The following is a 26,252-nucleotide window of genomic DNA, read 5'->3' on the forward strand; positions in this document are numbered from 1 at the left end:
GATGTCGATGACGCGAAACCCCGACGGCAAGTTATCTGAGTATATCTTGGTTTAGTGTCTCCGCAGACTTGGCCGGCGAAGGAGCCACAGCTGCTCGTTGCTTACAGATAGACGTGTACTCCCCGACACATTTCGCGCCGTGGAGGATTCCACAGCCGTCGACCCATCCTTTCAGGATCTGGGCATCAAAGAAGTCCACCTCCCAATCTTCAACAGCATGCAGGCGGCGAGGCTCGTTCATGGAGTACCTGAGCCGATACTGGGGCGTGATTGCAAAGGGCTGGTGTTCTGCCGGCGACGACAACGACGACAACGAGGACGGCTTGTTCGCCACGACGCTCAAGGTCAACTCGAGGAACAGCCTGACGGAAACCTCATCCGGCACGGAAAAGTCCAGTCGAAGCTTCTGATTACTTTTGGTTCCCGAATCGAGAAAGAAAGGCCCCTGAACGGTCACATAGACACATGTATCTGGGCTCCCACTCAGCCATTCACTCTCCCGCCGGCGGGCTTGGGTTGCCGTCGCGATGGCATCGCAGACCAGACACCGGTACGTGTTCCGCAGGATGTCCCGTAGACAGACGTAGTGATGCGCCTTGGCGCCGAAGCCGGCGGCGAATTCGGGGACGTCCCAGTCCTGGCATCGCTCGCAGAGCCGCGGGCTGGGGCGCGTTTCCCGCCGTTCCTTGACGAGGGCCGCGACGTGCGGGAGGTTCGTCGCCGACGTCGGTCCCCGGAAGAAGACTGCCTCTGGAATCTTGGTTCTCGAAAGCATTCAAGGGGTCGGAAGGTGAAAACCTGTGTCTAGAAATACCCAAGGGAGGGGGGGTTAATTGAGTCATGGGAGATGAGGACTCCCAAATCATTACGACAGAGAAAAAGGTGGGGGGGACGCCATCGGCTCATCCGTTGACGGCAGATGTTTCTCACTTTGCTGACCAAAAGTTGGACGGATTCCTTTAACTACCCCTACACACTATGGCCTTGGCCCGAGGCCACTCGAAGGCCAACATAGTCAACGATAGATTATTCACTCTCCCGTTTGAAACGCCGGGCCAATCAAGAGACCAGTGCTCGGTCAGGATGAGTTGTGCTGACCTAGAAAAATGGCACGATGCCTGGATTGCCAATCCAAGCCCAACTGCTGCTACGAGACGAGGCCATCATGAACGGTTCAAAGACTTCACAGACCTACCATCAACTTCCGAACAAGCCAGATTGGGGAACACCTAGTCATCTGGTGTATCAGGTCCCAGACACAAATCGAACCACCAAAGATTTCATTCCATTGAACTCCCAAATCCATGCCCCTTCCAGCGTACCCGGCCAGAGACTTTCCTATTGTACATACCTTTACCATGCTCTCTTTCTTTTTTTCGCTTTCTCATCGCAACAGAACGCTTTGCCAGCCGGGTTTTCAAAAGAGATTGATCTTCCCCGCCCCTCCTTTTATCGTGAATCTCGCATGTGTACTCAAACAATAGGGAAGTAAATATGCATTCCAGCCTCGTGTAGCATTCTTCAGCCAAATGGCCATACTCTTCCCCCCTCGAGATGCGGAAGGAAACAACCCAGGCCTGTGATTAATAATAATAAAATAGGTAGGTAGCGAATGTCGAGTGCTCCGTGTACCACACATCACCGCGGGAAGAGAAGCGCCATGTGAAAAGGGCGTTTTCTACACAAATGCGAAATCTTATAGGAACTTGACGCCTTGGGCGTCAGCCTCCTCTATCACGCATAGAAAGCCTCGAAGAAGTAGATGAAGCCGAATACAAGGAAGGCAACGGCACCACCGACGGTGACTGCATGCGGAGTTAGCAAGCATTTCGCAGCAGAGACGAACGTTGTTCGACTTACCAACTTTGAGGCTAACGCGTCCTGCGATGGCACGGCCGCCAATGACAGCGGCGCCGGTGCAAATGCAGTGGCCGACCATAGCTCCCAGGATGACCCACCAGTAGTCCTGACCAGCGGCCATGGCGATCGTGGCAATCTGGCTGCGGTCGCCCCATTCGCCGAGGAAGGTCATGACAAACGTCTGCACCCACGCGGGGCTCAGGAGGAGGCCGAGCAGGTTGTTCAGGCCCTGCAGAGAGCCCCTAATGCCACCCGAGCCAGGAGAAGGGCTGCGGGGCGGGGACTGAGAAGGAGAGCGCGGGGGCGAGGGGAAGCGGCTCTTAGACCTAGACTTCCTGCTGCCGTTTAGACCCATCTCCAAGGCGTAGGGGGAGACGGCGGAGCCACGACGCTTGCCCGCCTTCTCCTTCTCGGCCAGCTCTCGCTCAACCTCGTGCAGCTCGGCCGTGACACCCTCATTGGGGTCCATGCCCAGACCTTCGCGAAGCAGCTTTGCGCCGAACACGAAGAAAAGACCGGCGGCGAGGAAGCTAGTCACGCGCTTGGGAATCAGAGTAGGCACCGCGTGGCCGAGGACGGCAGACAAAACGGTCATGACCAAGAGCGCGCCAAAGGCAGCAGAGAAGACAACCATCCGGTCATGCTTCATCGCCATGAGCGCAGCAACAAGGAACGTCTTGTCGCCAACCTCGGAGACGAGAATCATGGTCAGGGACAGAACGAAAGAATGGAAGGGCTGGATGACGCCCTCGGTGTCGTCGAGACCCGAGGATGACTTGCCCTTGGACTTGGGCAGGTCCAAGTGGTCCTTGTGCGCCGAGTTGGGAAGAGGGTGAGGCTTGTCGTCGAGCTTGTCCGGGAGACCTGCAGGTTTCTATCGACATGTCAGCATGATACGAACTGAACCAGACAAAAGGACTGCCGTTCGCGCAACTCACCTCGAGACCGGCGATCTCGTCGACAGTGTGGTGATCATGGTCGTGTTCCTTGTCTTTGGTGGCGGCATCCTTGTCGTTCACAAGCTTCTCATGCTCGCTGTGAGGCAGAGGAGGCAGCTCCTTGGGCGCCGCAGGCTTGTTGTCGGGCTTTTCGCCTGTTCTCCCCTCGGCCGCCTTTCGCGCCTTGTCCTTCTCGCTGACTCCTCCCTCGGTGCCCGTAGTGCCCTCCTTGGGCTTCTGGCGTGTCTTGTCGTTCATGACACCATCGTTGGTCTCGGGGATCTTCTTGCCATCGACGACGGTAGGGTCTAATGGGCGTCCCTTCAAGGGAGGCAGCTCCTTCTTGTTGGTGTCCGTGTCGGCGGCCTCCTTTTTGGCGTCTCTGTCCTGGTCGACGAAAGGACCCTCGTGAGGCATACCGTCCTTTCCGTCGACAGGCGCATGGTCGGTGCCAAACCTGGTCTTGACACCGGAGCCAGCGGTCGAATCGACCGACTTGTCGGTCGAAACCACAGCTTTGGCACCATTCTTGTCCTTGGTTTCGATGCTGAGACCCGCGACGAGGGACGGGATGAGGAGGAGGAACAGAGGGGAGTGTCGAGTGCGTAGCCTCATGGTGACTCGATTGGGCTACGGGGCGTCGGCGACCAGGGCAATGGTGGGGGGGTTAAAAGAGAGTGAGGTCTGGCGATGTTCTTTCTGCTGATTGCTAAGGGGGGAAAGGAAAGGAAAGAAAAAAAGGTGTTGGTTTCTGATCTTAGGTACTGGGTTAGGTGGTGTGTTGTACCTTAGGTAGGTAGGTAGAGGTACACTCTGGCGTTGCGACTGCTCAGCCACGGGGGTCGGCTTTCCAAATTCGTTACGTATCTTTTTGCTGCATGGCCACGGGGTGAGCGTTGGAAGGATCCGTAGCAAATAGTAACGCGCCGCGGTGGCCCCCATGTTCCAGAATCCCTTGATTCGCCCCACAGGAGGCGATTTCACAGGTGCAGCGTGCAGCGTTGTGAACCCCTAGAATGTTTTCGCTTAGTGGCCGTGTATGGGATACCTTCATAGGTGCCTAGAGGACGGTGCTTGACTCGGATACTGGCTTAGACTTTCCCCCTTCTGTAGGAGGTGGCTTGGCGCGCTGGGATACCATCGGATTGAAAGAAGCGACAGACAGCGGCAGATGCATCACATCATGCCTCAATCTAAAGATCGAGGTCGAAGCACGCAACCTTGGCGTTCGTTTGTAGATACCCGTAATGATGATACGTTGTCATACACAGTTCACCGACTATCGCCGTAGACCAGGTTGCATCCAAGCGACCCCGGATTTGCCTACGGCGCTGAGCATCTGCTTGGCCCAAATGGTTCGTTTGAGCTCCCAAAGGTACGTACTGCGACGAAGAGAGAGCTCCAGCTACCTAGGTACCTCCCTATTGGCGCAACTGATGGTTCCCGGAGCTTACACCAGCTGTTATCTTATCTCCGCCGGCCCGGCTCCAAAGACACCCCCCCACCTACCCCCGGGACTGAATGGATGTCGTCACGAACGACCGCTTCTTTCATGAAACATAAACTGAACACTTCTCTTCGCCGTAGTTTCTGCTCGCTCTTCTCAATCCGTTGCTCTTCCCGAACGTCGCGGAAGTAACCCAGCTGTAGGAAGACTGCCACGGACGCCCCTCCGTCCAGTCCTCCACCACACGTCGGCAGTCTCATATCCGAGCTCCGTTGTATCACTAAGCATCAATCCGAACTTTCCGTGTGAACACAAAGTCGAAATGGACGACTCTGAGGGAACCAGGACTTCAAGGTCGCCGTCTATGGGTCCCGCCGGGACATACCAGTTTGAAGCTGAGGACATGGACGACGACGATATTTACGATCCTGACTTTGAAGACGAGCCAGATGAAGACGATGGAGAGGACGATGACGAGTTTCACGGTACTGCCGATCGTTTCCCGAAGGCGTAGAGCCGTGTAGCTTACCAATTACAGATGCCGATGATGGTGGCGACCGCGGCGTCGAAGTCGAGGTGTTCATGGGTGCTGGCGACGAAGACGAGGACGAAGGCGAAGACGAGGAAGGCGCGGCATCAGAGACCACCATCGCGAGGATAATGGCCCTGATCTGTACGTTGCGCCGTAATGGTCTCTGCTCATACGGCCTTGGTGCTAATCCCAGATGTAGCCGGTGCTGCAGGAAATGGCACGGGTTTTCTCACGCGGGCTCAGTTGTTAGGCTTGATTCAGAGCGGCGAAGTGACCTTACGCCACAACGTCAACGATGAAGACGACGAAGATGACGACGAAGACATTGCTTGGGGAAGAAGACGAAGACGGCCTCGCCCCAGAGAGCCCAGTCGATTCCCCAAAGTGCCAAGCGACGAGGGCACGAAACTGATGCACTCAGGTGCCTTCGGCGTAAATGAACAGCGCGTCACCAAAAAGAAACAGTTGGCGCGGAGGATTCTCGATCGCGAACTTGGCTTGGGCGATGGAAGGGACCGAAAACAGAACCAAGACCTGATGGCCCAGGGCATGATACCCTCAACCAACGCTGAGATGATCATACATTACGACGACCCTGTATACTCGGGTCAGTTCTCCGATGACGGCAACTTCTTCTACGCCTGCGGCCACGATTTTAAGGTCCGTATGTACGACACGTCAAATCCGTACAACTGGAAATATTACAAAACGGTCAACTACCCTTGGGGACAGTGGACATTGACAGATGCGTCTCTCAGCCCCGACAACCGCTGGCTCGCTTACACGTCGATCCAAAGCAACGTATGTTTGGCGCCCACGGACCCGAATGACACAGGAGACCCATACACCTTGGATCTCGCAGAGCGGAGTGCGGGAACGCAGCACGCCGGGTGGCGCTCGAGGCATTCGTTCGGAATCTGGTCTGTCCGGTTCTCCGGCGACGGTCGGGAGCTCGTGGCGGGCACCAACATGCAGTCGATCGTCGTTTACGACATTGAGTCGCGCACTGTGTTGCATAACGTCGTCGGTCACGAGGACGACGTGAACGCCGTGTGTTTCGCAGACAAGTCCTCACCGCACATTCTCTACTCTGGCTCGGACGATGCCACTATCAAGGTCTGGGATCGGCGTAGCATGGGAGATGGGCGGCCGGCGGGTGCTTTCGTGGGCCACGTCGAAGGTCTGACATACATCGACAGCAAAGGTGACGGCCGCTACATCCTTAGCAACGGGAAAGACCAGACCATGAAGCTCTGGGACCTCAGGATGGTCATGTCCTCGTCCAAGTTCGACGAAGTCAACCCCACAAGATTGACCAGCAATAGTGATTTTGATTATCGATGGGGAACGTACAGAGACGAGGACTGGTTCCCGCACCCCAACGATAACTCCCTCGTCACGTTCCGTGGACACCGCGTGATGCGCACGCTGATCCGTTGTCACTTTTCGCCTCCTTCGAGCACGAACTCGCGATATGTGTACTCTGGCAGCCAGGACGGCAAGGTTTATATATGGAACTTGGACGCCACGTTGGCTGGCACCATTGATGTGAGAAAGACGACCAAGAACTCGAGGCCCCTGGAGCGGAGGTATCGTATATATCATGGCAATGACTTCCCTGGGTGGAATACCTGCGTGCGTGACGTCAGCTGGCACCCCAACGCACCGGTCCTCGTTGGTAAGTTGACGTTTTTGCCTACGGACTGCCGCGGCTGCTAACATTACTCAGCATCTGCTTGGAACGGCTTCAACATGGCTCATGGAACCTGTACACTTCATTCATACAACGAAGCCGACGAAGACGAGGCGGAACCTCCAATGGGCCGCAGTGTGGACGAGAAACTCCGCCCAGTCGGAGAGGGCTTCCAGTTGTAGGCATTCTCGCAGGCGGATTCACTCGTGTGGAGAGACGTGGGATGATTATTTTGATTATTTGTACATCTTCCACACACACACGTCAAACCCTCTTTTTGGCAATGGTACATTGATCGATGGAGCCACTGGTCTCGGGGTATCTCCCACCACTTCCGCACAGCGTCTCCCACGTGTTGCAGTCAGGTTTTTGCAATTTGCCCGCGCAATGCTTTTTTGAGACCGATCCTTGCGTGTAAAATCATCATGTTGGTCGACCGCGCCGACGTGCAATGTGCTCGAGAAGCCGGCCTGTGATCTCGGTGCTTCTGTCGTATAAAAGACTGTGCGTTTATGCGCCTCCGACGAGGATGTTGTTGACGGGGATGTGGATCAGCTTGACGATGTAGCCGACAGCGCCCATGATGAGGAAACCAACACCGACGGCCTGGCAGAGTTTCAGGAACTCGACCTTGTCGGCTAGAATGACATGTTAGTACTTGAAGGACTTTGTCAACAGCGGTAGCGCGACACGTACGCTTGGTGCACCGCTTCATAAACTGGAGGCCTTCCTGGGCGAACTCGGAGGGAACCTCGAGGATCTCCTTAACCTGGTCGGACATTGTGGACAGAAGCACGTGGGTATCGAGAAGTGAAAGGGGTGGTGGGTGGCTGGATGAAAGTCGCAAGTGAAATCCCAATGGGCCGCGGTAGAACAGTAAATCGCAATGTCGATTAAAGAAAGGCGCGACGACGGTGTTTAAGACGTGCAAGTCGGGCGGGTGGAAGATTCGAGAGGTCGATGGGTTGGAGGGAGATGTGTTAAATTGAGCGCCGCGCTGTCACCAACAGTCCCCCAAAATTTCGGGTCAAGCTCCCGCTATGGAAGGAAGAGCCAGATTGCCATTTAGGAGGCGATGGAGGAACGATGCGCCGGCCGCCGATACGCACGCCACTGCTTATCTAAGGTTCATTGATACGATAGGAAAGAGCTCAGCATCCCTTCAGTGGAGGAGGGCCCCTGGGCTCCCCCCGCTAACATGCCGGGGGTACGGTCTGGGCCAATGGGCAAGCCACGATTGAGCGCATTCGAACACATCGCAGGCAAATCAGATACGTACCTATCAGTCATGGGTCCACTGAGGCATCCACTGACGGACACTGGAGCAGTGGAGTCTGTGCCTGCCGCAGCCTGGTAGCCGTGGTCCTTGCCCAGTCACGCCTGCCCGGCCCAGGATGCGACCTCAGCTCTTTCAACTTAGGAGCTTCCCCCAGTTTTCTTCTCTTCCCAAACGTTCTTCTACACGTCTCCTTCACCGCGCCAACATCCCACCGAGCCGCCCTTTGCTGTCCGACATCGCCACAGCCCAAACCGATCCATTCGACGCGTCGATCTTCAATTTTCAAGCTGACTTTCTTCCCCTGATCACTCCGTCGGCAACGCGCCATCGCTGCTGACCTCGCCAGGAAACCTCATTCGGGCTCCTTGGACTACTAACTTAGCACGGCTGACAGCGTCGGCCACGTAGTGAGCGGGCAGGCACGCGCGTGGAGCGTCGGCCAAAGGCGGTGGCAGAGCGAGCAAACGGTCTCTGAAGTCGCGGGATCCTGTTTCCACTCTCCCTCGTCTCAACTACATCTTCTTGCCTGTACCTAAGGCTTCTGGGCCGAACAAAGGGGAAAAAACGTCATCTCGCCCATTGGGGAAGGCTGAAGCACAGAGCTTCGTCTTCGATTTTACTTGGCTGAAGGAGAGGAGCACATTGGTTTGGGCATTCCATCCAACCTCTTCCATCTTGTCTGCGGAACGAGGAGTGTACGTATCAGATGTTCTCTGCCTTCTATCCTTTGCTCGATTTCTGGCTCAAGATTTGGCTATGACCCTGTATATGGCAGCGGCTGATGATCATGTTTTCCAAGACTGCAGACGGTCCCTGTATCTCGCAGACTAAAATAACAACCCTGTTGCACCTACAACTAAGCTCGCTGCTTCAACTTACGGCTACCAGATATCATCGTCAACATGGCCGAGGAGGAGTTCGAGATCGACATCTACGGCGACGCGCCCCAAGACCAACAGGATGGCAATGCCGAGAACTATGACGGGCAGCAGGCCAACGGCCACGCCGACGACCACCACGAACACCAGGAGCATCACGAGCAACGCGAGGACCAGCAGAAGCACGATCACCAGACCCAGCAGCAGGATGAGTATAACGAGCAACAGGATGCGCCCGCTCCCCAGCAGGGTGTGAAGAGGAAGGGCGACGACAGACCCGTCGACCCCGGTGCGACAACAGCCCTGATGATCTCGGATCTCAACTGGTGGAACACCGACGACGATATTCGGGGTTATGCCAGGGCCGCTCACTGTGAGGATGAGATGAAGGACATCACGTTTAGCGAGCACAAGGTCAATGGCAAGAGCAAGGGGTCGGTTATCGCTGCGGAAACCTGGACGTTCGGCCGCTAATCTAGCCTACAGTCAAGCTTATGTCGAGTTCACAACGCAGCAAGCAGCGACGGCCGCGAAGCATGCCCTTGAAGCGACAGATGGCGGGCAAGGTGTTCCCAAGAAGCACCAGGTCACTTACTCCAACCCCCACGTCAACCCGTTCCGGACGCTGCCTAAGGACGCGCCGAACCGCGCGGGCAAAGAACAGGGCAGCAGGCCCGGCAGCAACTACAACAGCCAAGGCCCACCCATGGGCGGCGGCGAGTTCCGCGGTAACGGCTACCGGGGCCGCGGTGGTTTCAACGGCCCTCGCGGAGGTATGAACCAAGGCGGGTTCAACCGCAACTTCTCGGGCGGTATGGGAGGCGGCTTCAACAATAACAACAACATGGGCGGTGGCTTCAACAACGGCATGGGTGGCGGCAACTTCGGCGGCGGCGGCTTCCAGCGAGGCGGTGGTTTCGGCGGAGGCATGCGCGGCGGCCCCGGAATGCGCGGTGGGCGAGGCGGAATGCACAACCCCATGGGCGGTATGGGTATGGGCCCGATGGGCGGTATGCCGATGGGAGGCATGCCCAACATGGGTATGATGGGTGGTGGTATGCCCGGTACGACTCCCCCCTCTCTTGGACTCTCCCAGCATTGTCACAATCCTTCAACACCTTCAACCGCGAATGGGACATCCCAGAGGGGCAAGCAATCTGGCCGGCGCAAGGGCAAAGCTGCCAAGCCTGACCAAGCCCAGCCCCCGTCGCATCCCAAGCGTCAAAAGGTGCAACATCAGCCTGTATCAACACAATCCCAGCTTGTACCAGCACCAGAAGTGGGGCGATGGACCAAAGAGCGAGGCCTGGAGTTCACCACCAGAGCCCCTTCACTCCCTGATCTTCCGTCGTCAGACTTCAGGATGCCTCCTTGCTCCGCTCGGCACTCTGGCAACCCCCCTGAACTATTTCCTTCTTGTTTGCAATTCATTCGTCCCGTCCGCAGAGGACATACATACTGACGTGTTTTTCAGGATTCCAAGGCATGCCGCAACAATTTAACCCAGGATTTTTCGGCGGAAACCAAGGTGGTGGGAACGATTGGGGCAACCCTCACGGCGCAAAGCGACCCCGGCCTGAGTAGGTCCCACGGTCAGGACACTTTGTGCGACCCTAGAAACATAGGAGGAGGGGAGGGGAGGACCTGGCAGAGAACCTTTGGAAGAGGACCGCGAAGGCCTTTCTTCGTTATTTGCCGCACACCGCAAGAAGAGCTTTGCCTGTCAGACAAGACCTCGGATTTATGCTACTGGCATAGTTTCGACTTTTTCGAGTAGCAAGAGCTTCTCCCCGTATACTTGGAGAAATCTCTGTCGGCCAAGAGGATTTTCTTGTTGGGGGATGCTGGGCCGAATACCGATTCTGACCCGACCCCCAGGCTGTGACGGCTAGACGGAACGAGACCTCACCATACCGAACCGTTCACTTGGGGTACTGGTTAAATTGTATGTGTACTGTTAGATTTTTAGCTGTGTGGGAACGGCACCATGACAGCTCGGCACCGGCGTTGTAGTTCAGAGTTCATTCAAAAGCACCAATCGAATGTTGTCATTTGTAACCTGGGTCTTCGCTTGGAGGACGGTCAGAATACGGTTCATCTCATGTGTCTAGCTTCCGTATCGTGGCGCGCACCAGCCCCTGTATCTGCTTCCAGCGTGCCACGACCATCTGCCTCTGGAACTCCTCTCCCTCGTCCAGCGCCCCTGCGGTCTCGATCCTGGTCCCGATCTCGACATCGTACGCCGCGAGCACCTCGCGCAACAGCTCGTCAACCTCGGGCTGCTCGGCCTCGCCGTCGGCGAAACCGTCGACGAACTGGGCCCACCGCCTCGGCGGCAGCACCAGGGTCCGCAGCGCCACCTGGGTCCGGTAGCACACCGTCTCGGCGTCGAGCATGTACTTGCCAAGAAACCCCCTCTCCTCGAGGCGTCGCCGGTGGGCGTCGCTCAGCCGCGGGAGGAGGACGTCGTCGAGGCACGCCTCGTCCCAGTCATTTTCGCCGGGAGCCATGACGAAGCCGTACTCGACGAGGAGGAAGTCGTTGCTGTGGCGGCCGTAGCAGATGTGGATCTCGTCGCCGGGGCTGTAGTCCCTGTCGGCGAGAATGGTGAAGGAACGGGCGTCGAAGGCGACGGAGCAGCCGCGCGGGGCGTGGTTGAGAAGATCGGCGACGGGCTGGAGGACCATGTGGTCGTCGCGGTGCCGTTTGGCCGTCTTGGGGGTGACGTGGTAGAAGGTGCGCGAGTTGACGAGGAGCCACGCGTGGCGGTAGTCTTCGTAACCGACGGCGGCGCCGCCAGGGAGCGCGGCGGCGGAGACCAGGGACCAGTGAGACTCGAACTTTTCGCGCTGGGCGGCGAGGAGCGAGGAGGCCGCGGGCGGGAGGAGGGACGTCAGGGCTTCGGGCCAGGTGAGCGGGCACGAAGCGAGGTCCTGGGGCGTGGGGAAGACGGCGGACCAGGTCTTGAAGGAGGGGGCATCGTCGAGGGCGATGTCGAGGGCGAGGAGGGCGTGGACGGCGGTGTCTTTAGGGAAGGGGCGGGTCAGGGGTTTGGGAATGGTTGAGATGGTTTTCAGGCAGGGGATGGGGACGTCGAGGATCGTGTCGTCTTTCTGGAGGGTGTTAGTTGGAGAGCGGGGGTGGGTGAGGGTGAGAGAGGAGGCGAAGGGAAGGGAGAGAGCGAGGGGTACCTTTATGGGAGATGTCGCGACGATTCCTATGCCTCGTCCAGGGAGGACGCGGGGTCCGACGTTGGATACTGTGATCCCTTGAGTTTCCGCCCATGAGAGGAGGGTCTCGATGGCATCCATGGATTTGGTTGTGAGATGTGTAGATTTTGTCCTGGGTATCTTTAAATGTTGAGACGGCTGTGAGGCCAAACTCGACTGGGGATTCAGAGAAGTCTCTTTGTGCTACTTGAAGTGGTGGTTCAGCGGGAAACGGGTGCTGAATAGGGATGTCGACCTGCTGGTAAGAATCCCGGTTGCAAAGATCTCATGTTCTTAGTGAGGGTTAATAAGTGAGTGAGAAAATCTGTCAACCGCGCGCAGAAATGGAGCAAGCCTGTGTCGAGTAGGCCTTCTGAGAGTACATGACATGTAACTATATGGACGAATGAGTTGTCTGTGTTACGATGAAATCTGAGGCTAATTAGAACAAGTCGGACTTACAAGAGGTTATTGCAAAAGACGCAAGAGACTCTGGAGACTCAATGGAAGAAGTCGAGTTGAGACGAGGGAGCCCATTCAACCCCTGAGCGGCGAATCAGAGGCGGCGCCGCGACGGGCACCCCCCGGCGTTCTGATCAGGAGCGGCTGTCAGTACTTGTACTCACAAAGTTGTCCTCCAGCGCAGGTCGGCGCTAGCATCCACCGATGCCCCGATTTCCGGGCGCCCCCCGTCACCGAGGTGAGGTAATCCCACCACAGACCGTCCGGACCGAGCTTTCTCAAAAAGTGTTCCGGTCATCGAACCACTTCGCATCCGACCTGAGCTGATAGCTCCCAGCAGCTGCCGAGAGCTCCCCTTTTCTCCCTCCTCTCTTCCATTGGGCTTTCTCAAAAAAAGTCTACCCCTTCGCCTCAACGACATGTAAATTCGTCAAGCAGATACACTATCACCACGCAAAATGAAAGCCCTCCGAGCTCTTCCCGTGGCACCAGCCCGCCGCGCCCTCCCCGCTATTTGCGCCGCCTGCTCCCCCTCTTCCTCCTCGTCGTCGCCTTCCTCGACCACCGCCACCAAGATCCGCCCGTTCTCCGTCCTCAACCGCCCGCCGCCGAATTACCCTGGTCATGTCCCCCTGACGAAGGTTGAGCGCGCCGGTCTCGCCCTTGGCGCAGGCATCTGGTCCCTCCTGAGCCCCTACCGCGCCGACCTCATCGCCGCAGTCGGCGAGACGACAGCCACGCCCTACTTCATCTACCGCCTGCGCGACGCCATGCTCGCCGACCCGACCGGCCGCCGCATCCTCCGCGACCGGCCGCGCATCACCTCGAGCTCCCTCGACCTTGACCGCCTGCGCCGCATGCCCGACAACAGCGTCGGGCGTGCCTACGTCGGCTGGCTCGACGCCGAGGGCGTCAGCCCGGACACCCGGCCCGCCGTGCGTTACATCGATGACCCGGAGTGCGCCTACGTCATGCAGCGGTACCGCGAGTGCCACGACTTCTTCCACGCGCTGACGGGCCTGCCCATCGTGCGCGAGGGCGAGGTCGCCCTCAAGGCCTTCGAGTTCGCCAACACGCTGATCCCCATGACGGGCTTCGCCGTGTTGAGCTACGCGACCATGAAGGCGGGCGAGCGCAGGCGCTTCCGCGACATCTACGGGCCCTGGGCGCTCAGGAACGGGATGAAGGCCAAGGAGGTCATTAACGTCTACTGGGAGGAGCAGCTCGAGAGGGACGTGGACGAGTTGAGGGCCGAGCTGGGGATCGAGAGGCCGCCTAATATGCGGGCCATCCGGAAGAGGGAGAGGGAGGAGAGGAGGAGGGCGCAAGAGGCCATGCAGGGGAGGTAGCAGAGTGGTAGACCAACAAAGGCCACATGAGTCAAGTGTACATTGCAGTGTATGTGTATGTTAGTAGGTGTAGGTAGCATTCCTTTTACTTTTTGTTTGTACCTAGTGTCTGTCCTATGGAAAATCCCACTCGGACGAAAAGTCAATCTGCTGATCTTACAGCAGCATGCTGAGAACGCCCTCCAACGCCGACACTTTATCTCCCCATCATGGGCGTCTCTCGTTTGCTTATGTTCCGCAAAAAGGAGCCCGCCCAGATGAATGTAGGGAGTGAATACGTATGCTTGTGACCCCCCCCCCCCCCCCCCCCCCCCCAACCGTTCGTCCGCCCTTGACACAAGGATCAATCTCGACTCGCCTCGATTCGACCCGACCCGGCTACGACGTCAGCCACCCCTTCACAGGTCCAGCAGGTCGTCGTCGTCGTCGTCCCACCCCTTGCGCCGGCTGACGACGATCTTCTCCTCCTCCTTGTTGTCGGCAACGGCGGCGAGCAGCTCCTTGAGCTGGGCCTCGGTGACCTTGCTGCGCAGCTGGCCGCTCTGCGCGAGCATGATAAGCCGGTTCTCGACGTCCTGCGCGCGCTGCTCCTTGACGAGCCGGATGCGGCCCAGGCGGTCTGCCGCCTCGGGGTGAAGGATCTGGTTGAGCATTTGCTGACGGGCTTCCTGCTCCTGTTGTCTGCGGCGCGTTGGGGAAGGTATGGGTTAGCTGGGCTGGTTCTCTCTATACAGGGTGTGTGTTCTCGGGACGAGCTGGGTTCGAGAGAGAGGATCGTTCGTCGCGCATGCGGTCGTTGCACATGAACTTCCGAGATGAGGGTGCCGGAGATAGAGGGAAGGCCAACGTACTGTCTCTGCTCTTGCTGCTGCTGTTTCTGGTTCGAGCCGCCGCCGGAGCTTCCTCCCGCCCCGCCCTGCGCCTTGAGCTGCTCGAGGCGGGCCTTGCGGATCTGCGTGTCGCGCGGGTCAGTGTCCGGAAACCTTCGCACACGTCTCGTCAATGCCGGCCCCACGCAGACGTTCTCACCTGCTCGAGTTCGGAGTCGTCCATGTTTGCGGATGTGTGGAAGGGGGTATCTCGAGGTTGCGTGTTTCCACGAGTGGCTGTTTGGTGTGTTTGGTCAAAAGGGAAACGCGGGGCCGCATCGCTCCTCTGTGTTCCAAGTTTTTGGCGGGGTCAGACCTGGGGGGGGGGGGGGGGCGGGGGGGGGGGGTTTCCGGCGCCCTTACAAATTGCATGACGGAGGACGTGGAGCAAGTTACAATCAGTACCTATCTATGTAAGGTCACTAGGGGCAACATAATTGTCTGACCATCAAATCTACACCAGCTTGAAGAAGCTGTTGGTTTTAATACTTGCTGCGTTACAACAACAATTCATTACGGATTGTTGCGTCTTCCTTGTGCCTGGAATAAATGTCGCGCTTTTTTGTCCAAGGTACATAATCGTACAAAATGCTAATCCACCATAAATACACAACACCATTTCCCAGTCTTACTGACCGTTGATGGCACAACAGCACACAACGCCCTGGAACTCATCTCCTCGAGGTCACTTCGAGAGGGATGTATGATCGATGCTTATCCAGCTGCGCCTTGTGCTTCGCCTTCACCATGCCCACAATCATCTCATTGGCGGGCAGCTTCAGGCCCAGTCTATGTCCCCTCTCGATGAAGAACCCGTTCAGGTAGTTAATATCCGTCAACATGCCGCGCTGAATCTGCAACTTCATCTGGCTCGGCGCCGAGCCCTTGGCCCTGAGCTTCCCCATGATCTCCTTGCGCATGCCCTCGCCCCGCAGCATCGCCTGCAGCTCCGGCGAGTTCCTGACTTCGGGCATGCGCGCCACGACGTTAGCGATCTCGTTCAGTAGCTGTGTCGTGAGCCTGTTGGCCGTCGGGTTGTAGAGGAGCTGCTCGTAGCGGTAGTCCAGCATGACGCAGATCGGGTCAACCACAGCCGAGAACATGAGCGACGGGATCTTATGCTTCATCCAGCTGTCGAGCCCCATGCCCTTGGCTCTGAGCACCTCCGAGGAGGCAAACTTCTCCAGCATGCCCCGCGATCGCAGCCACGTGTCTGTCGCATCCGCCTTCTTGCCGGTATACGGCCGCACGCCCGTCAGCATGGTTTCATAGTTAGGCGCCATCAGCTTGACCGAGTTCGTCTTGCGGTCGTACGCCAGGGAGTGACTCATGTGCCCGAGCACAATGGACGGGCGCCTCTCCTCATCTTTGAAGACCTCATTGTTGACAGCCTCAGCGATTCCAAGCCCGTCCTGGACGAAGAGCACGGCCGTCCGATCATCCACCCGGTGCTTCACCTGGTTGAGCATTTTGATTGTCTCGCTCGGCCTCCCAGCAACCACCAGGTTACTGATATGCCCCTCATCTTCGTCCGGTTCTGTGGCCTCCTCAAGCGCGACGTTCGGCTCGATCCAGCCTCCGCTCCTCCTCACTCCCTCGTTTCCGGAAATATTTTGATACGGCGTATTCCTTCTTAGGTTGATGGCCTTCACTGAGTCGTAGATGCCGTGCAGTGCGTGCGACAGGAACAGGGACCGCTGGTCTTTTCCGAGGATGTGTACCGTCCGCGACGATGGCGGTGGTGGTGAATCGTGACCCATCATGACCGCCGGGACGTAGAATCGCGATAACGAGTCGGCTTTGAAGATGGCGTACAGCTCCTTCTCGTTCTGCTCCGGCAGTAGTCCCAGGACCTTTTTGAACCACTGTTTCTTCTCCCCAGGCACGCCCACCGTCTGGGCGCCGGGGACCGTCGCCGCCATCTCCTCAGGCGCTACCTTCCCAGGGGCGATGCCTTGCGGCGGCGTTGCCTGCCCAGGGCCAAACTTGCTCGAGGCATCGATCGAGACGCACCGAATGGCCCCACGGCCGACACGTGTGCTACCTGCCCTGCATATTGATTGCGTTGTAGGTATCCGCGCGGTGAGCCGCGGTCTCGGAAGGCTCGCCAGAGTGGCTGCCACGGTGGATGATGTTCTTGGGGGCTCGGCGCAGTTACTGCGCGGTGTTCATCAAGAGATTGAGAGCGGCTGTCGACGAAATCAAACTTTTCGGCTAGATGGGCGTGTTCTCCGTTGTCGATAGTGTCGTGGATGCGCACCGGGGATTACGAGGAGACGGTTCGTTGTGAAGGAGCGTATGGTCTTGGACGCAAGCAGGAGGCGGCTTCGAGGTGTGAATGACGGGGACATGTCCTCAAATTTTGGCGCGTGGACCAACTGTGGATTTCCGGCCGGCAGGAGACCCACCGATCTTGCAGCCACCCCCAGCGCCTTGGACCCTCGGTAGATGCATGCAAATCCTGCAACGCCCGGATTCTTGAATTTTCAGCATCCAACTAGCTATCTCATCGATGAGAAGTACATTCCCATCGAACCCTTTACTTTGCATTCGAGCCCACCGACGTCGGAACACCGAATCTTCCTGGTTTGCTCATCTTTGCACTTCTCATTTTGATTCCTTCTCTTCATCACAAAGTATCCAACATGGCGATGAAGGACATGAAGCCCGATCTGGAGAAGCTCGATTCTCACATCGACTCTCTCGAGGATGCGCTTAAGCCCCTTATCGACAGTCTTCCTCAGTTGGCCGACGAGCTTCCGCTACTCGACAAGGCTAAAATGTTTGCCCTTTCGGCCTATGCCATTGAGTCTCTCCTCTTTTGTAAGTCGTACCCTTCCCCCCCCCCCCCCCCCCCCCCCCCGGACAAGGCCAACCATTGATCCACCATCGCAGCTGCCCTCCGTTTGCAAGGTGTAGACGCCAAGGACCACCACGTCATGACGGAACTCAAACGCGTGCAGCAGTACTTTGGCAAGATCAAGAATGTCGAGGAGACGCCGGCCCAACGGACCCTGACTATCAACACGGAGGCCGCGACGCGGATCCTCAAAGCGGATCTTGTAAGTGGTCTTCACTCAGAAGAAGAAACGCCAGGGGCACCGAGCTGACCATCGCAGGGCGAGAATGACAAGGGACTGAAGAAGAAACTTGAGGAGAAACTGGCTGAGGAGCGCGCCAAGGCCCTGCTCAACTCCATCCAGAAGCCCAAGAGACCGGCCCCTGATTCGCCGTCGGCCAGCTCCTCTGGCCCGGAGAAGAGGCAGAGGAGCTCGAGACGGAAGAGCGCGGGTAAGAAGAACAATTTATGAAGGCCGAGACGGACGTGGAATTGAAAAGTGAATGAAGCGCACGGCTTGCGTGTTGGTCGGGTTTGACGAGTGGCATGATACCCCGGGCTGTGCATTGTATCCGATATCCTTGGTCATCATCGCTACTCTGGCGATACGTGGCCCAGTGACTGTGTCTCAGACTTATAGCAGGTCCATCAAGGCTCATCGAGAAGAGCCTAGGCGGAGTTATGACCAACCTGGGTGAGGTTGAGAGCTTGGTCCAGCTTGAGCAAAAGAAGCTCACCGCTGGACTAGAGCGGGGAGCAAACGCCAAATTCGAATTGGGTAAACGGATACCCTCGAGATAGATACGTATATCACATAATGAACCGACATCAAAGATGAAATTCTACGTCTTGCGCAGCCGCCTGCACGGGGTCGCGTTAACCTCATGGCCAGCCGAACAGGAAACATATAGTAGGGCCTAAAAGCCCCTTTTGATGAATATCTCGCCTCCAAAGGTACCCACTGGAGAATACCCTCTTACGCAATAAGACCCCTTCTGCAACTCCTGACCACAACCAAATTCGCCCCCGTCTGATTGGCCACACTTCGCCACCGACCCCGGCTCTAATCCCCCCAAAAAGCCGATCTTTCCAACAACAGACAACGTTAACCCCGGCCAGGCGCATAACTTCTGCCGACTTCCCTTCAAATCCACCACGACAGCGTCTTCAACATCTTTCCATCTCCCTCCCTCTCGCTCAAATCACACTCTTTTCCACGCGATTCAACGACCACATCGCACGAAACACCCCCTCCCCGAGTAGGCCACCTACCCACATACACAGACATTCAAAATGCCTCGTCAACGTTCTGCCGGCCGCCCTAGCGCCCCCTCGCGCCCGACCGTCTCGGCCGCAAAGCCCGCTCCCGTCCAGTCTCGCCCTGCCTCGACCATGGCCGCTCCTCCCCAGCACGCTGCTCCCCCGGCCGCCGCTCCCGCAGCCCCCGCCGCCGCGCCTTCGCAGGGTCCCGGTCTGTTCGGCCAGATGGCCAGCACCGCTGCGTACGTCCACTCCCTCCGCAGATCCTCGGCGCGCTCCCCGAGCGCTCAGCTCGGCGACGATTTCTCCATTCTCGCACCCCCCCCCCCCCCCCCCTCTGTCCACACACACTCTGTCGAGGTGCATATATAAATAAGAAGATAAACAGGCTAACACATGCCCAAACAGCGGTGTCGCCATCGGCTCCTCCATCGGCCACGCCATTGGCGGTATGTTCGGCGGCGGCTCCTCTGCGCCCGCCGAGGCCGCTCCCCAGTCCAACTCCCCCGTCGCCTCGGGTGAGTCCCAGACGACGCAGCAGTGGGGCAACAACTGCGCTGGCGCGACCCAGCAGTTCACAAAGTGCATGGACGAGCAGGGCGGCAACATGCAGATCTGCAACTGGTACCTCGAGCAACTTAAGGCCTGCCAGTCCGCTGCCAGCCAGTACTAGGCGCCTTCCCAGTCAAACAATCCGCGCGTCACAGATATCGGATATCCTGGTGCCTGAAGTGTTGACGCCCCTCCTCGACAGGCGCCGTGTCGTACGTGTCAGCGAGGGCTCAATACATGTAGATTAATAGTTAAACAGGGGAAATGGGAAATAAAGGGAAATTCCGCTAACATCAGCGGCTAATCCCGGGCATGGAGCATTACGACGTTTCGCACAGCATATTGTAATGGCGAAAGCTTTGAATATGGTGCCAGTTTGGTCTGGACCTAATTACTACATCTCCCATGACGTACAATAGATGACATTCCCACTCGTTAAATATCAGAACGTGTCTCGTTGCACCATGTCTATTAATGTTGCTGTGATATACGCAAAAGATTCCTTCACTCATCCTTTTTCTCGTCTGGCCGCGGCTCAAAGTTCAGCTGTGGCGGGTTAGCAATGGTGCTCAATTTTTTCCCTAAAGGGGAGAGGTAAAGAGAGACGGAAATAGGGGGAGAGTGTATGTGTGTGTGCAAAATATGGATGTGTAGAACTGACCGAGTTGCCATTGTAAAGCTGATGATCGCCCTTCCGATCATCCGGGTTGGCAAACTGCGAGAACCGGCCCTTCCGCTGTTCCCTCACGGTGACAGGCTCCGCGCCGCCCTCCTCCGCCGCCTGTCTCCGGGCCCCAAGTCCTGAGAACACGCCCGAAACCACGCCCCAGAGCCACTGCAGCAGCGTCAAGGGCAGCAACAGGAACCCCACGGCCACGCTCCCAACCGACGATTCCTCGTACGCGCTGACATGCGCACTAATAGGCGCCAGCACCAGTGTGGACGACGGCGACAGCCCCAGGTCCGCGAGGCTCTTGTCCTCCTCGGTGTCGTCGATGAGCCTGCTCGGCAGCGGCGCTAGCACGACCTTGAACCGGTAGGGTTCCTTGCTCCCGTCCGTCCTTTCACCGTCGACCCACGCCCGCACATCCCCGCCGAGGGTGGTCTTGCTCGGGAACCGCGAGCGGATCGTGGACCCGTCCATGAGGCGCACCTGCAGCGCCGTCATGCCGCTCGCGGAGGACGTCGACGGTGCCAGGGAGCTTGACTCGGACCTCGTTAGTGCCGCGGCAACATCGCCGAGCTTCGGCGAGGACGCCTGGTCCCGGATGGCGGCCCGCTCGGCGGCCTTGGCCCGCCGCTCGGCACGATCGTCCTCGATCTTCTTCAGAATGCGGGCCTTCTCGTCCGCGGCTTCCTGGCGCGCCTTCTTCAGTGCCTCCTTGTGGCTGCGTGTCTGCTCGGCCTGCTTGGAGTTGTCGGTCTCGGCCTTCTCGGCGGCAGCGGCGCGGGCTGCTTTTGCCTTGCGCTCGGATTCGAGGCGTTGGGCCTCTAGACGAGCGGCACGCTCTGCGAGGACTGCACGCAAGGTGGCGGCGTTTTCTTCTTCCTGAGTCGGAGTGGCGGGTCCGCGGGGACTGGAGTCAGATGTGCTGGGCCTGGCGGATTGGGTTTGGGTGCTGGTTGCGGGAGTTGCAACCTGGGGAGGATTGTAGGGATTCTCGCTGTACAGGTTGTCGGTCGGCTGAACAGTCGGAGCAGGCGCTACAGCCGCGGCAGGTTGAGGGGCCGCGGCTTGGCCCTGAGCGCCGCGGAAGGCCGTCGTCACTCGTCTAACGAACTCATCCTTGCCGGTTCCGGCGACGATGTACTCCTTGAGATCGCCGTTCTTGATGACGACGACGGTAGGCGTGTTGGGAAGCGGGAAGATGGCAGCAAGGTAACCCGCCTCTTCCGAGCCCTTCTTCAACCGCAGGGCGACAGCCTCATCCTGGAGTAGGGCTGCAATCTATGTAGAGTAAGCCTTTTGTGCCTCCTATCAAGACCATATAAACATACAGTGCTTTCAGTGAGGTACTCGGTCTCCCAAGTTTGGCTCTCAGTCTCTTCGTCTAGTCTGTGTCAGTCATACTTTTGCATTGCAAGTGAGGTTGAGGATGAGGGTACATGAGCTCACCCGTGACAAAGCAGAAGACGCATTTGCTCTGTTGCAGCGCCGCGGCGATGCCTTCTTGCAAGCTTCCCGTGAAGAACATGATCGGATACTTGAGCTTCCAACTGTTGTTTGGATCTTTGCTTGTGGTGGATAGATGAAGTTTGCGGCAGCCAACTCCTCCTGGTAAGTCGAGGGATGATGTGGATCTTAATCGCCAGTGGCACAGCCTGAGGGGTGTCAAGGTAGGTTGTTTCAACCAGTTGCTGCTTCAAGCTCCCGAAACAAGTCTCGGTGGTTCTGGTATCGGAGTAGAAAAGTCGATTCTTTCAGAGAATGGTCGCGAAAGCCAATGTTGTTTGTTGAGCGAGGGTATCAAAAGCTCAATGGATGACAGGGGGACAGGTGTCGTCGCACATTCTCAAAGAGGGAGGACCTCAGGTACCTTAGCTACCACATGAGGTACCTCAGTCCGGTGGCCATTCATCATTCATTCTGGGGGGTGGGGAGGCACTAGCCACCAATCATCCGCCTTCACATCGACCCCACAGTGGAAGGACACCACTGCAGTTCGCCCAAGACTGCACCTAAATCTGAACGCGCCTGCAGTTGGCACCTACCTAGCTAGGTACCCTGGAAAGGGAAAACCATCGTGCCCAAAAAACCCGAAATATCCTGACCTCATCGAGCCACCCCCAAAGCTTCCGATTCCGACCACCAAATCCGCGGGCGCAAGACAACCAACCAGCCCACGATGCCGCCATCACTACCAAGAGTTTTTCTCCGGCCTTCGAGTCTCGCAGCGCGGTCATGTCTGCGATCCATCGCCCGCCCCAAAACCCTCGCCCGCCCCGGTGCGACAGTAACACCACCAACACCATCATCCTCCTCCTCCTCCCGCAACATCACCACCCGCGCATTCCACACCACCCGGCGCACCAGCGCCTCTGAACCCGCACCCGATTTCGTCTCCATAGTCGATAACCCCCCGGACCTTGTCCGCGCAGGCCGCCGCCACGGCCCGGGCCTTATCATCCTCGCCCTGATCCCCATCACCGCCTTCGTCCTTGGCACCTGGCAGGTTCAGCGCCTTGGCTGGAAGACGGACCTCATCGCCAAGCTCGAGGACCGCCTCGTCCGCGACCCGCTACCCCTCCCGCCCCGAATAGACCCGGCCGCCGTCGCTGACTTCGACTACCGCCGCGTCTACGCCACCGGCCGCTTCCGCCACGACAAGGAAATGCTCATCGGGCCGCGCATGTGGGACGGCGAGCAGGGATACATGGTCGTCACGCCGCTCGAGCGCGAGGGCGACGGCACCACGGTGCTGGTGAACCGCGGGTGGATTGGCAAGGACATGGCCGACCAGCGGAAGCGCCCGGCAAGCGCCTTGCCGCGCGGCGAGGTCACCGTCGAGGGCCTGCTACGCGAGCCATGGAAGAAGAACATGTTCACGCCGGATAACCGCCCGGACCGCTGGGAGTTTTTCTTCCCCGACGTGCACCAGATGGCGGAGCTGACAGGGAGTCAGCCTATTTGGATTGAGGCTACTATGGGTATGTGTGGACACTCTGTTCCCGAGTCCCCCTCTTCCCTTTCATGGGTGAGGTTGGTGGGGATGGGTTTGCTATGGTGGTACATGCTGATGCTGACCCTTTCCTCACAGACCACGAGTTCTTCCGTGTCATAGACCTCAAGTCCAAGGGTATTCCTATCGGGAGAGCCGCCGAAGTGAACCTGCGGAATAACCATGCCCAGTACATCTTCACATGGTAAGATTTTGATCATTTCCCTTCATGATCCCTTTGTGCTTCCTTCGCGGCCGACACTGATTACCTCATAACAGGTACGGGCTCGCGTTTGCCACCTCGATTATGCTGTGGATGGTCGTCAAGAAGCCTCCTTCTGACATCTCGAAACGGGTGCGTATGAACAAGCATTGGTAAGGACATCCACATGGGGTGGTCTCGCCCTGGAGCGACGTCGTGTCGTAGTAGCGGCGTATGGCTCTCAAGTTCACCCCTCTTCTCCATCGTCGCCGTCGGTTACACGATGGCGCTTCCTCCTCGGCTCCGCTGGGGGTGGCGGCTTCGGCATCCTCAACTCCTGCAGTAGTTCCCGGGGCAGGTACCTATGCGCCAGGGAAAAGGGGGTAGTCGTTTGGTTGGTCTGGCGTTGTCTGTACGAGTGTTAAGACGAAAACAAACTGTACAAAACTTTTGTGAATATTTCGGGGCGAGGGAGAAAGCTCCCAATCACATCAATGCCCCAGAAAGGGCCTGTAACTTTGATGTATGTTCAAAAAATAACTAAAAAAAGACGTACCTTCGCATGAGTGTGAGCATATCGCTCTCATCGATAGTCTTGCGCTTCGCGTGCCTCGCATACGCCGACAGGTCGTCGCCCAGCTGCTCAAAGAACCAGTCCGACGCACGCTGGATCTCGGCCAGCGCCTCCGGGCTGATCTTGGTCTTGCTGATGCCGCTCGACCGCGCGAACGTGTTGGCCAGCCGCTTGACCACCGCCGGCGGCAGCGAAGGGTACTCCACGTTGTACCTTGACAGCTTGACGCCCCGCTTCGTCTTGCGCGACCTTTGTTGCTGCTGCTGCTCAAAGTGCGCGCTAGCTTTCGTTTCGTCGTCGTCGAGTTCCGTTGCCTCGGCCGGTTCGATGGGCGTCGAGCTGCGCAGATCATCGTAGGCGCCTCCAAAGCCCATGTCCTCATCCATGGGCGGGTTTAGTTCGTCGAAAACCGACTCGTCATAAGCAGGCGTTATATTGAGCGACGGCTGTTCGTCTGTGACTTCGGGCAGCGGCCGAGCGGGCGAGCTCTGCCCTTCAACCGCCATCACGAACGTGGTCTGGTTATCGGCATCTACGGGCACCTCGAACCCAAAGTCGCTCGCCCTCGCTGATGCCATTGTCTGTCGTCGGAGGTTCTCTTCCTCGTCTCTGCAAGCCATGTTAGAAACCGCCTCAGTGCCAGCATGCATATCACCCCTTGTTGCGCTCACCTGCCAAACGACTCCTCCCGATCTCGTCCGCTCTCCTCGTCCAGGGCGCCAACTTCAAACCCGGGAAAGAACCCTTCTCCGCCCTCATCATTATCGTCGTCCAAGTCGTCATAATTCCTGTACTCGCTCAATCGCACACTTCCCATCGACATCCGTGAGACCTGGTCGGTATATGCCCTTCGCGGAAACTCAATCGTCGCGTTCTCGTCAATCTGCGACAGCTCGGGCGCCACCAGATCATCCTCGTCCTCGTCCTCGACGTCCAACGGTAGCGACAACCTTGGCCTATCGATAGGAAGCTCGTCATCGTCGTCATCATCATCGTCATATGCCAGGCTCCTCCGGTCGCCGCCTACGGTCCGAATCGGCAGGCTCGCGCTTGGCGCTCTCGAACCCAAGTCACTGGGTGACGAGGACGAAGAGATGGGCTGCGTGTTTGCCTTCACGACCCGGCTCAACCCGCGAAGCACGTCGTGCAGTGACTCCCGCCGAGGCCGGAAGCTCTCGCGCCGCTTGTTCTTGCCGGGGGTCAACGCCGCGGCGCGTCGGGCGTCAATGGTGCGGTAGGCGGCGCGGGCGTGCGGCGTCGTGTTTGCGGCGAGGGAGCGGCGGCCCGAGGCGGAGAGACCGCGATGGGCGGAGCTGCGGAGAGAGCTGCGGAGGGGGTTGTTGGAGGGCGTACGGAGGGAGGTGCGGCTGGAGGGGGGATCGATGCTCGGGAGGCGACGGTGAGGAGTTGTTGTCTCTTCGAGGGCGGAGGAAAAGAGGGGGTCATCGTCGTCTGCGCCCGCGACGGCGGCCAGGCGGGTTGTGAGAGGGGTGCGTAAGGGTGGCGAGGACATTGTGGGTGGCGATGATGGGACGGCAGCGGCTTGGCCGTACTTCTCGAAGTGTCGGAGGCTATGAGGTGGAAATGCGTGGTCGCGTGGTTGCGCTGGCGCTTTGATATGGATGACTTGGTCTAAGGCGACACAATACCCCGGCTAGAAGCAATTCGGAGCATCAAGCAAGTGGGGTTGATTTACGGTCGTGGGCGCAGCGGGAAGTCCGCTGTGGTGCCTCAGAATACCTAGGTAGGTGGTGGTGCAGGGCGACGCGATCGACTCTCGACGCGCCTTTGCGACGTACGTCAGATTGTTGTCGACAAGGGTGGCGGGTGCACGGATCACGCACGATCACTCCGGCCGGCCCCACCGTCGGTATCGAACGCGGGTCCGGTTCGCCGAGGGGTTTTCAATGACGAAAGTCACGGAGCCGCCGTGTCGAAGCATCCTGGAGGGGAAGGGGAGTGGGGTCGTGCTTTTAGAACGACATCTGATGTCTTCCAGGTGAGATTTCGCTGACCGAGAGCGAGCACGTAGGTCACAGGGAGGCGAACATTGACTCGACCGCAAACCCTCTTACGGGACTCGCGCAGTCCACTTTACCGGTTCAGACTCTCAGTGAATGTGCACTTATGTCCGTCCGTCTGGGCGCGAGCAGCCAAGCGTCTAGTTCGCTTCGGTGCGCAACCTAGCATTTTGTCAAATCCCGACTCGGGCCCCGTTACGTGAGCCAGTCGGCGATTGGATCCCCACCCGGAACGGGGTTTTGGGACCTTGGAGGTATGGAGAATAGTCACGGCCAGCACAGTTCCGAACCCGAACACCAGTTGCTAATCGAAGACGATAAGTCTTCAGTACCGTCCAAATTCTGGAAACAAAGTTGCGGATATGGATGTGATTGACAGGATTCCGAGCCAAGTAACAACCAGGTTTGGGTCTTTAGATGGTGGTTTCCTGCTCGCTCAGCCCTACAGCTATTACCTCTAAGCCAAGCACGATTACCGAAACTCTACTTCGTAGCCTTATTTCCCGACTTCAATCCCCGTGGCGTGTCATTCCGCATGGATTTCAATCACTTCAATCGCCGTAGGCTACACTGGCTGGCGTATCGTGGAACCGGGTGGATGATCTGCTCCAAATCCAACATGAACGAGT

The 26,252-nt window shown here is 58.0% G+C and overlaps 14 protein-coding genes across 14 annotated transcripts; 6 read left to right on the forward strand and 8 right to left on the reverse strand.

The window, feature by feature from the left end:
- Positions 1-31: 31 nt before the first annotated feature.
- On the reverse strand, positions 32-775 carry CH63R_09933 (uncharacterized protein; the record flags this gene model as incomplete). Its single annotated transcript, XM_018304907.1, has 1 exon — positions 32-775. The coding sequence occupies one exon, from the start codon at positions 773-775 to the stop codon at positions 32-34; it is 744 nt and encodes a 247-aa protein (XP_018154331.1).
- Positions 776-1,734: 959 nt separating this feature from the next.
- On the reverse strand, positions 1,735-3,413 carry CH63R_09934 (Upf0016 domain-containing protein; the record flags this gene model as incomplete). The annotated part of the gene is made up of 3 exons (XM_018304908.1): positions 1,735-1,805; positions 1,861-2,734; positions 2,799-3,413. 3 exons carry the CDS (start codon positions 3,411-3,413, stop codon positions 1,735-1,737), a joined length of 1,560 nt encoding a protein of 519 aa, XP_018154332.1.
- Positions 3,414-4,567: 1,154 nt separating this feature from the next.
- CH63R_09935 (WD repeat domain-containing protein) lies at positions 4,568-6,652 on the forward strand (the record flags this gene model as incomplete). Its single annotated transcript, XM_018304909.1, is given in 4 exon segments — positions 4,568-4,730; positions 4,784-4,957; positions 4,977-6,455; positions 6,507-6,652. 4 exon segments carry the CDS (start codon positions 4,568-4,570, stop codon positions 6,650-6,652), a joined length of 1,962 nt encoding a protein of 653 aa, XP_018154333.1.
- Positions 6,653-6,980: 328 nt separating this feature from the next.
- CH63R_09936 (Protein transporter Sec61 subunit gamma) lies at positions 6,981-7,251 on the reverse strand (the record flags this gene model as incomplete). Its single annotated transcript, XM_018304910.1, has 2 exons — positions 6,981-7,108; positions 7,167-7,251. The coding sequence occupies 2 exons, from the start codon at positions 7,249-7,251 to the stop codon at positions 6,981-6,983; spliced, it is 213 nt and encodes a 70-aa protein (XP_018154334.1).
- Positions 7,252-8,651: 1,400 nt separating this feature from the next.
- Positions 8,652-10,089, forward strand: CH63R_09937 (RRM domain-containing protein; the record flags this gene model as incomplete). Its single annotated transcript, XM_018304911.1, has 2 exons — positions 8,652-9,061; positions 9,114-10,089. The coding sequence occupies 2 exons, from the start codon at positions 8,652-8,654 to the stop codon at positions 10,087-10,089; spliced, it is 1,386 nt and encodes a 461-aa protein (XP_018154335.1).
- A 637-nt stretch (positions 10,090-10,726) lies between these two features.
- On the reverse strand, positions 10,727-11,938 carry CH63R_09938 (SET domain-containing protein; the record flags this gene model as incomplete). Its single annotated transcript, XM_018304912.1, has 2 exons — positions 10,727-11,740; positions 11,819-11,938. 2 exons carry the CDS (start codon positions 11,936-11,938, stop codon positions 10,727-10,729), a joined length of 1,134 nt encoding a protein of 377 aa, XP_018154336.1.
- An 818-nt stretch (positions 11,939-12,756) lies between these two features.
- Positions 12,757-13,647, forward strand: CH63R_09939 (Coenzyme Q biosynthesis protein CoQ4; the record flags this gene model as incomplete). The annotated part of the gene is made up of 1 exon (XM_018304913.1): positions 12,757-13,647. One exon carries the CDS (start codon positions 12,757-12,759, stop codon positions 13,645-13,647), a length of 891 nt encoding a protein of 296 aa, XP_018154337.1.
- A 398-nt stretch (positions 13,648-14,045) lies between these two features.
- Positions 14,046-14,700, reverse strand: CH63R_09940 (Double-stranded DNA-binding domain-containing protein; the record flags this gene model as incomplete). Its single annotated transcript, XM_018304914.1, has 3 exons — positions 14,046-14,328; positions 14,499-14,599; positions 14,677-14,700. The coding sequence occupies 3 exons, from the start codon at positions 14,698-14,700 to the stop codon at positions 14,046-14,048; spliced, it is 408 nt and encodes a 135-aa protein (XP_018154338.1).
- A 487-nt stretch (positions 14,701-15,187) lies between these two features.
- On the reverse strand, positions 15,188-16,438 carry CH63R_09941 (2-dehydropantoate 2-reductase; the record flags this gene model as incomplete). The annotated part of the gene is made up of 1 exon (XM_018304915.1): positions 15,188-16,438. One exon carries the CDS (start codon positions 16,436-16,438, stop codon positions 15,188-15,190), a length of 1,251 nt encoding a protein of 416 aa, XP_018154339.1.
- A 723-nt stretch (positions 16,439-17,161) lies between these two features.
- On the forward strand, positions 17,162-17,827 carry CH63R_09942 (Sas10/Utp3/C1D family protein; the record flags this gene model as incomplete). Its single annotated transcript, XM_018304916.1, has 3 exons — positions 17,162-17,339; positions 17,412-17,578; positions 17,636-17,827. 3 exons carry the CDS (start codon positions 17,162-17,164, stop codon positions 17,825-17,827), a joined length of 537 nt encoding a protein of 178 aa, XP_018154340.1.
- An 821-nt stretch (positions 17,828-18,648) lies between these two features.
- On the forward strand, positions 18,649-19,288 carry CH63R_09943 (CHCH domain-containing protein; the record flags this gene model as incomplete). Its single annotated transcript, XM_018304917.1, has 2 exons — positions 18,649-18,857; positions 19,024-19,288. The coding sequence occupies 2 exons, from the start codon at positions 18,649-18,651 to the stop codon at positions 19,286-19,288; spliced, it is 474 nt and encodes a 157-aa protein (XP_018154341.1).
- Positions 19,289-19,671: 383 nt separating this feature from the next.
- Positions 19,672-21,362, reverse strand: CH63R_09944 (UBX domain-containing protein; the record flags this gene model as incomplete). Its single annotated transcript, XM_018304918.1, has 4 exons — positions 19,672-19,713; positions 19,829-21,115; positions 21,166-21,218; positions 21,284-21,362. The coding sequence occupies 4 exons, from the start codon at positions 21,360-21,362 to the stop codon at positions 19,672-19,674; spliced, it is 1,461 nt and encodes a 486-aa protein (XP_018154342.1).
- A 651-nt stretch (positions 21,363-22,013) lies between these two features.
- On the forward strand, positions 22,014-23,205 carry CH63R_09945 (SURF1 family protein; the record flags this gene model as incomplete). The annotated part of the gene is made up of 3 exons (XM_018304919.1): positions 22,014-22,815; positions 22,926-23,031; positions 23,106-23,205. 3 exons carry the CDS (start codon positions 22,014-22,016, stop codon positions 23,203-23,205), a joined length of 1,008 nt encoding a protein of 335 aa, XP_018154343.1.
- A 70-nt stretch (positions 23,206-23,275) lies between these two features.
- CH63R_09946 (uncharacterized protein) lies at positions 23,276-25,115 on the reverse strand (the record flags this gene model as incomplete). Its single annotated transcript, XM_018304920.1, has 3 exons — positions 23,276-23,438; positions 23,585-24,211; positions 24,274-25,115. 3 exons carry the CDS (start codon positions 25,113-25,115, stop codon positions 23,276-23,278), a joined length of 1,632 nt encoding a protein of 543 aa, XP_018154344.1.
- Positions 25,116-26,252: the final 1,137 nt, after the last annotated feature.

This window comes from Colletotrichum higginsianum (assembly GCF_001672515.1).
Source record: "Colletotrichum higginsianum IMI 349063 chromosome 7 map unlocalized unitig_7, whole genome shotgun sequence".
Taxonomy (NCBI): domain Eukaryota; kingdom Fungi; phylum Ascomycota; class Sordariomycetes; order Glomerellales; family Glomerellaceae; genus Colletotrichum; species Colletotrichum higginsianum.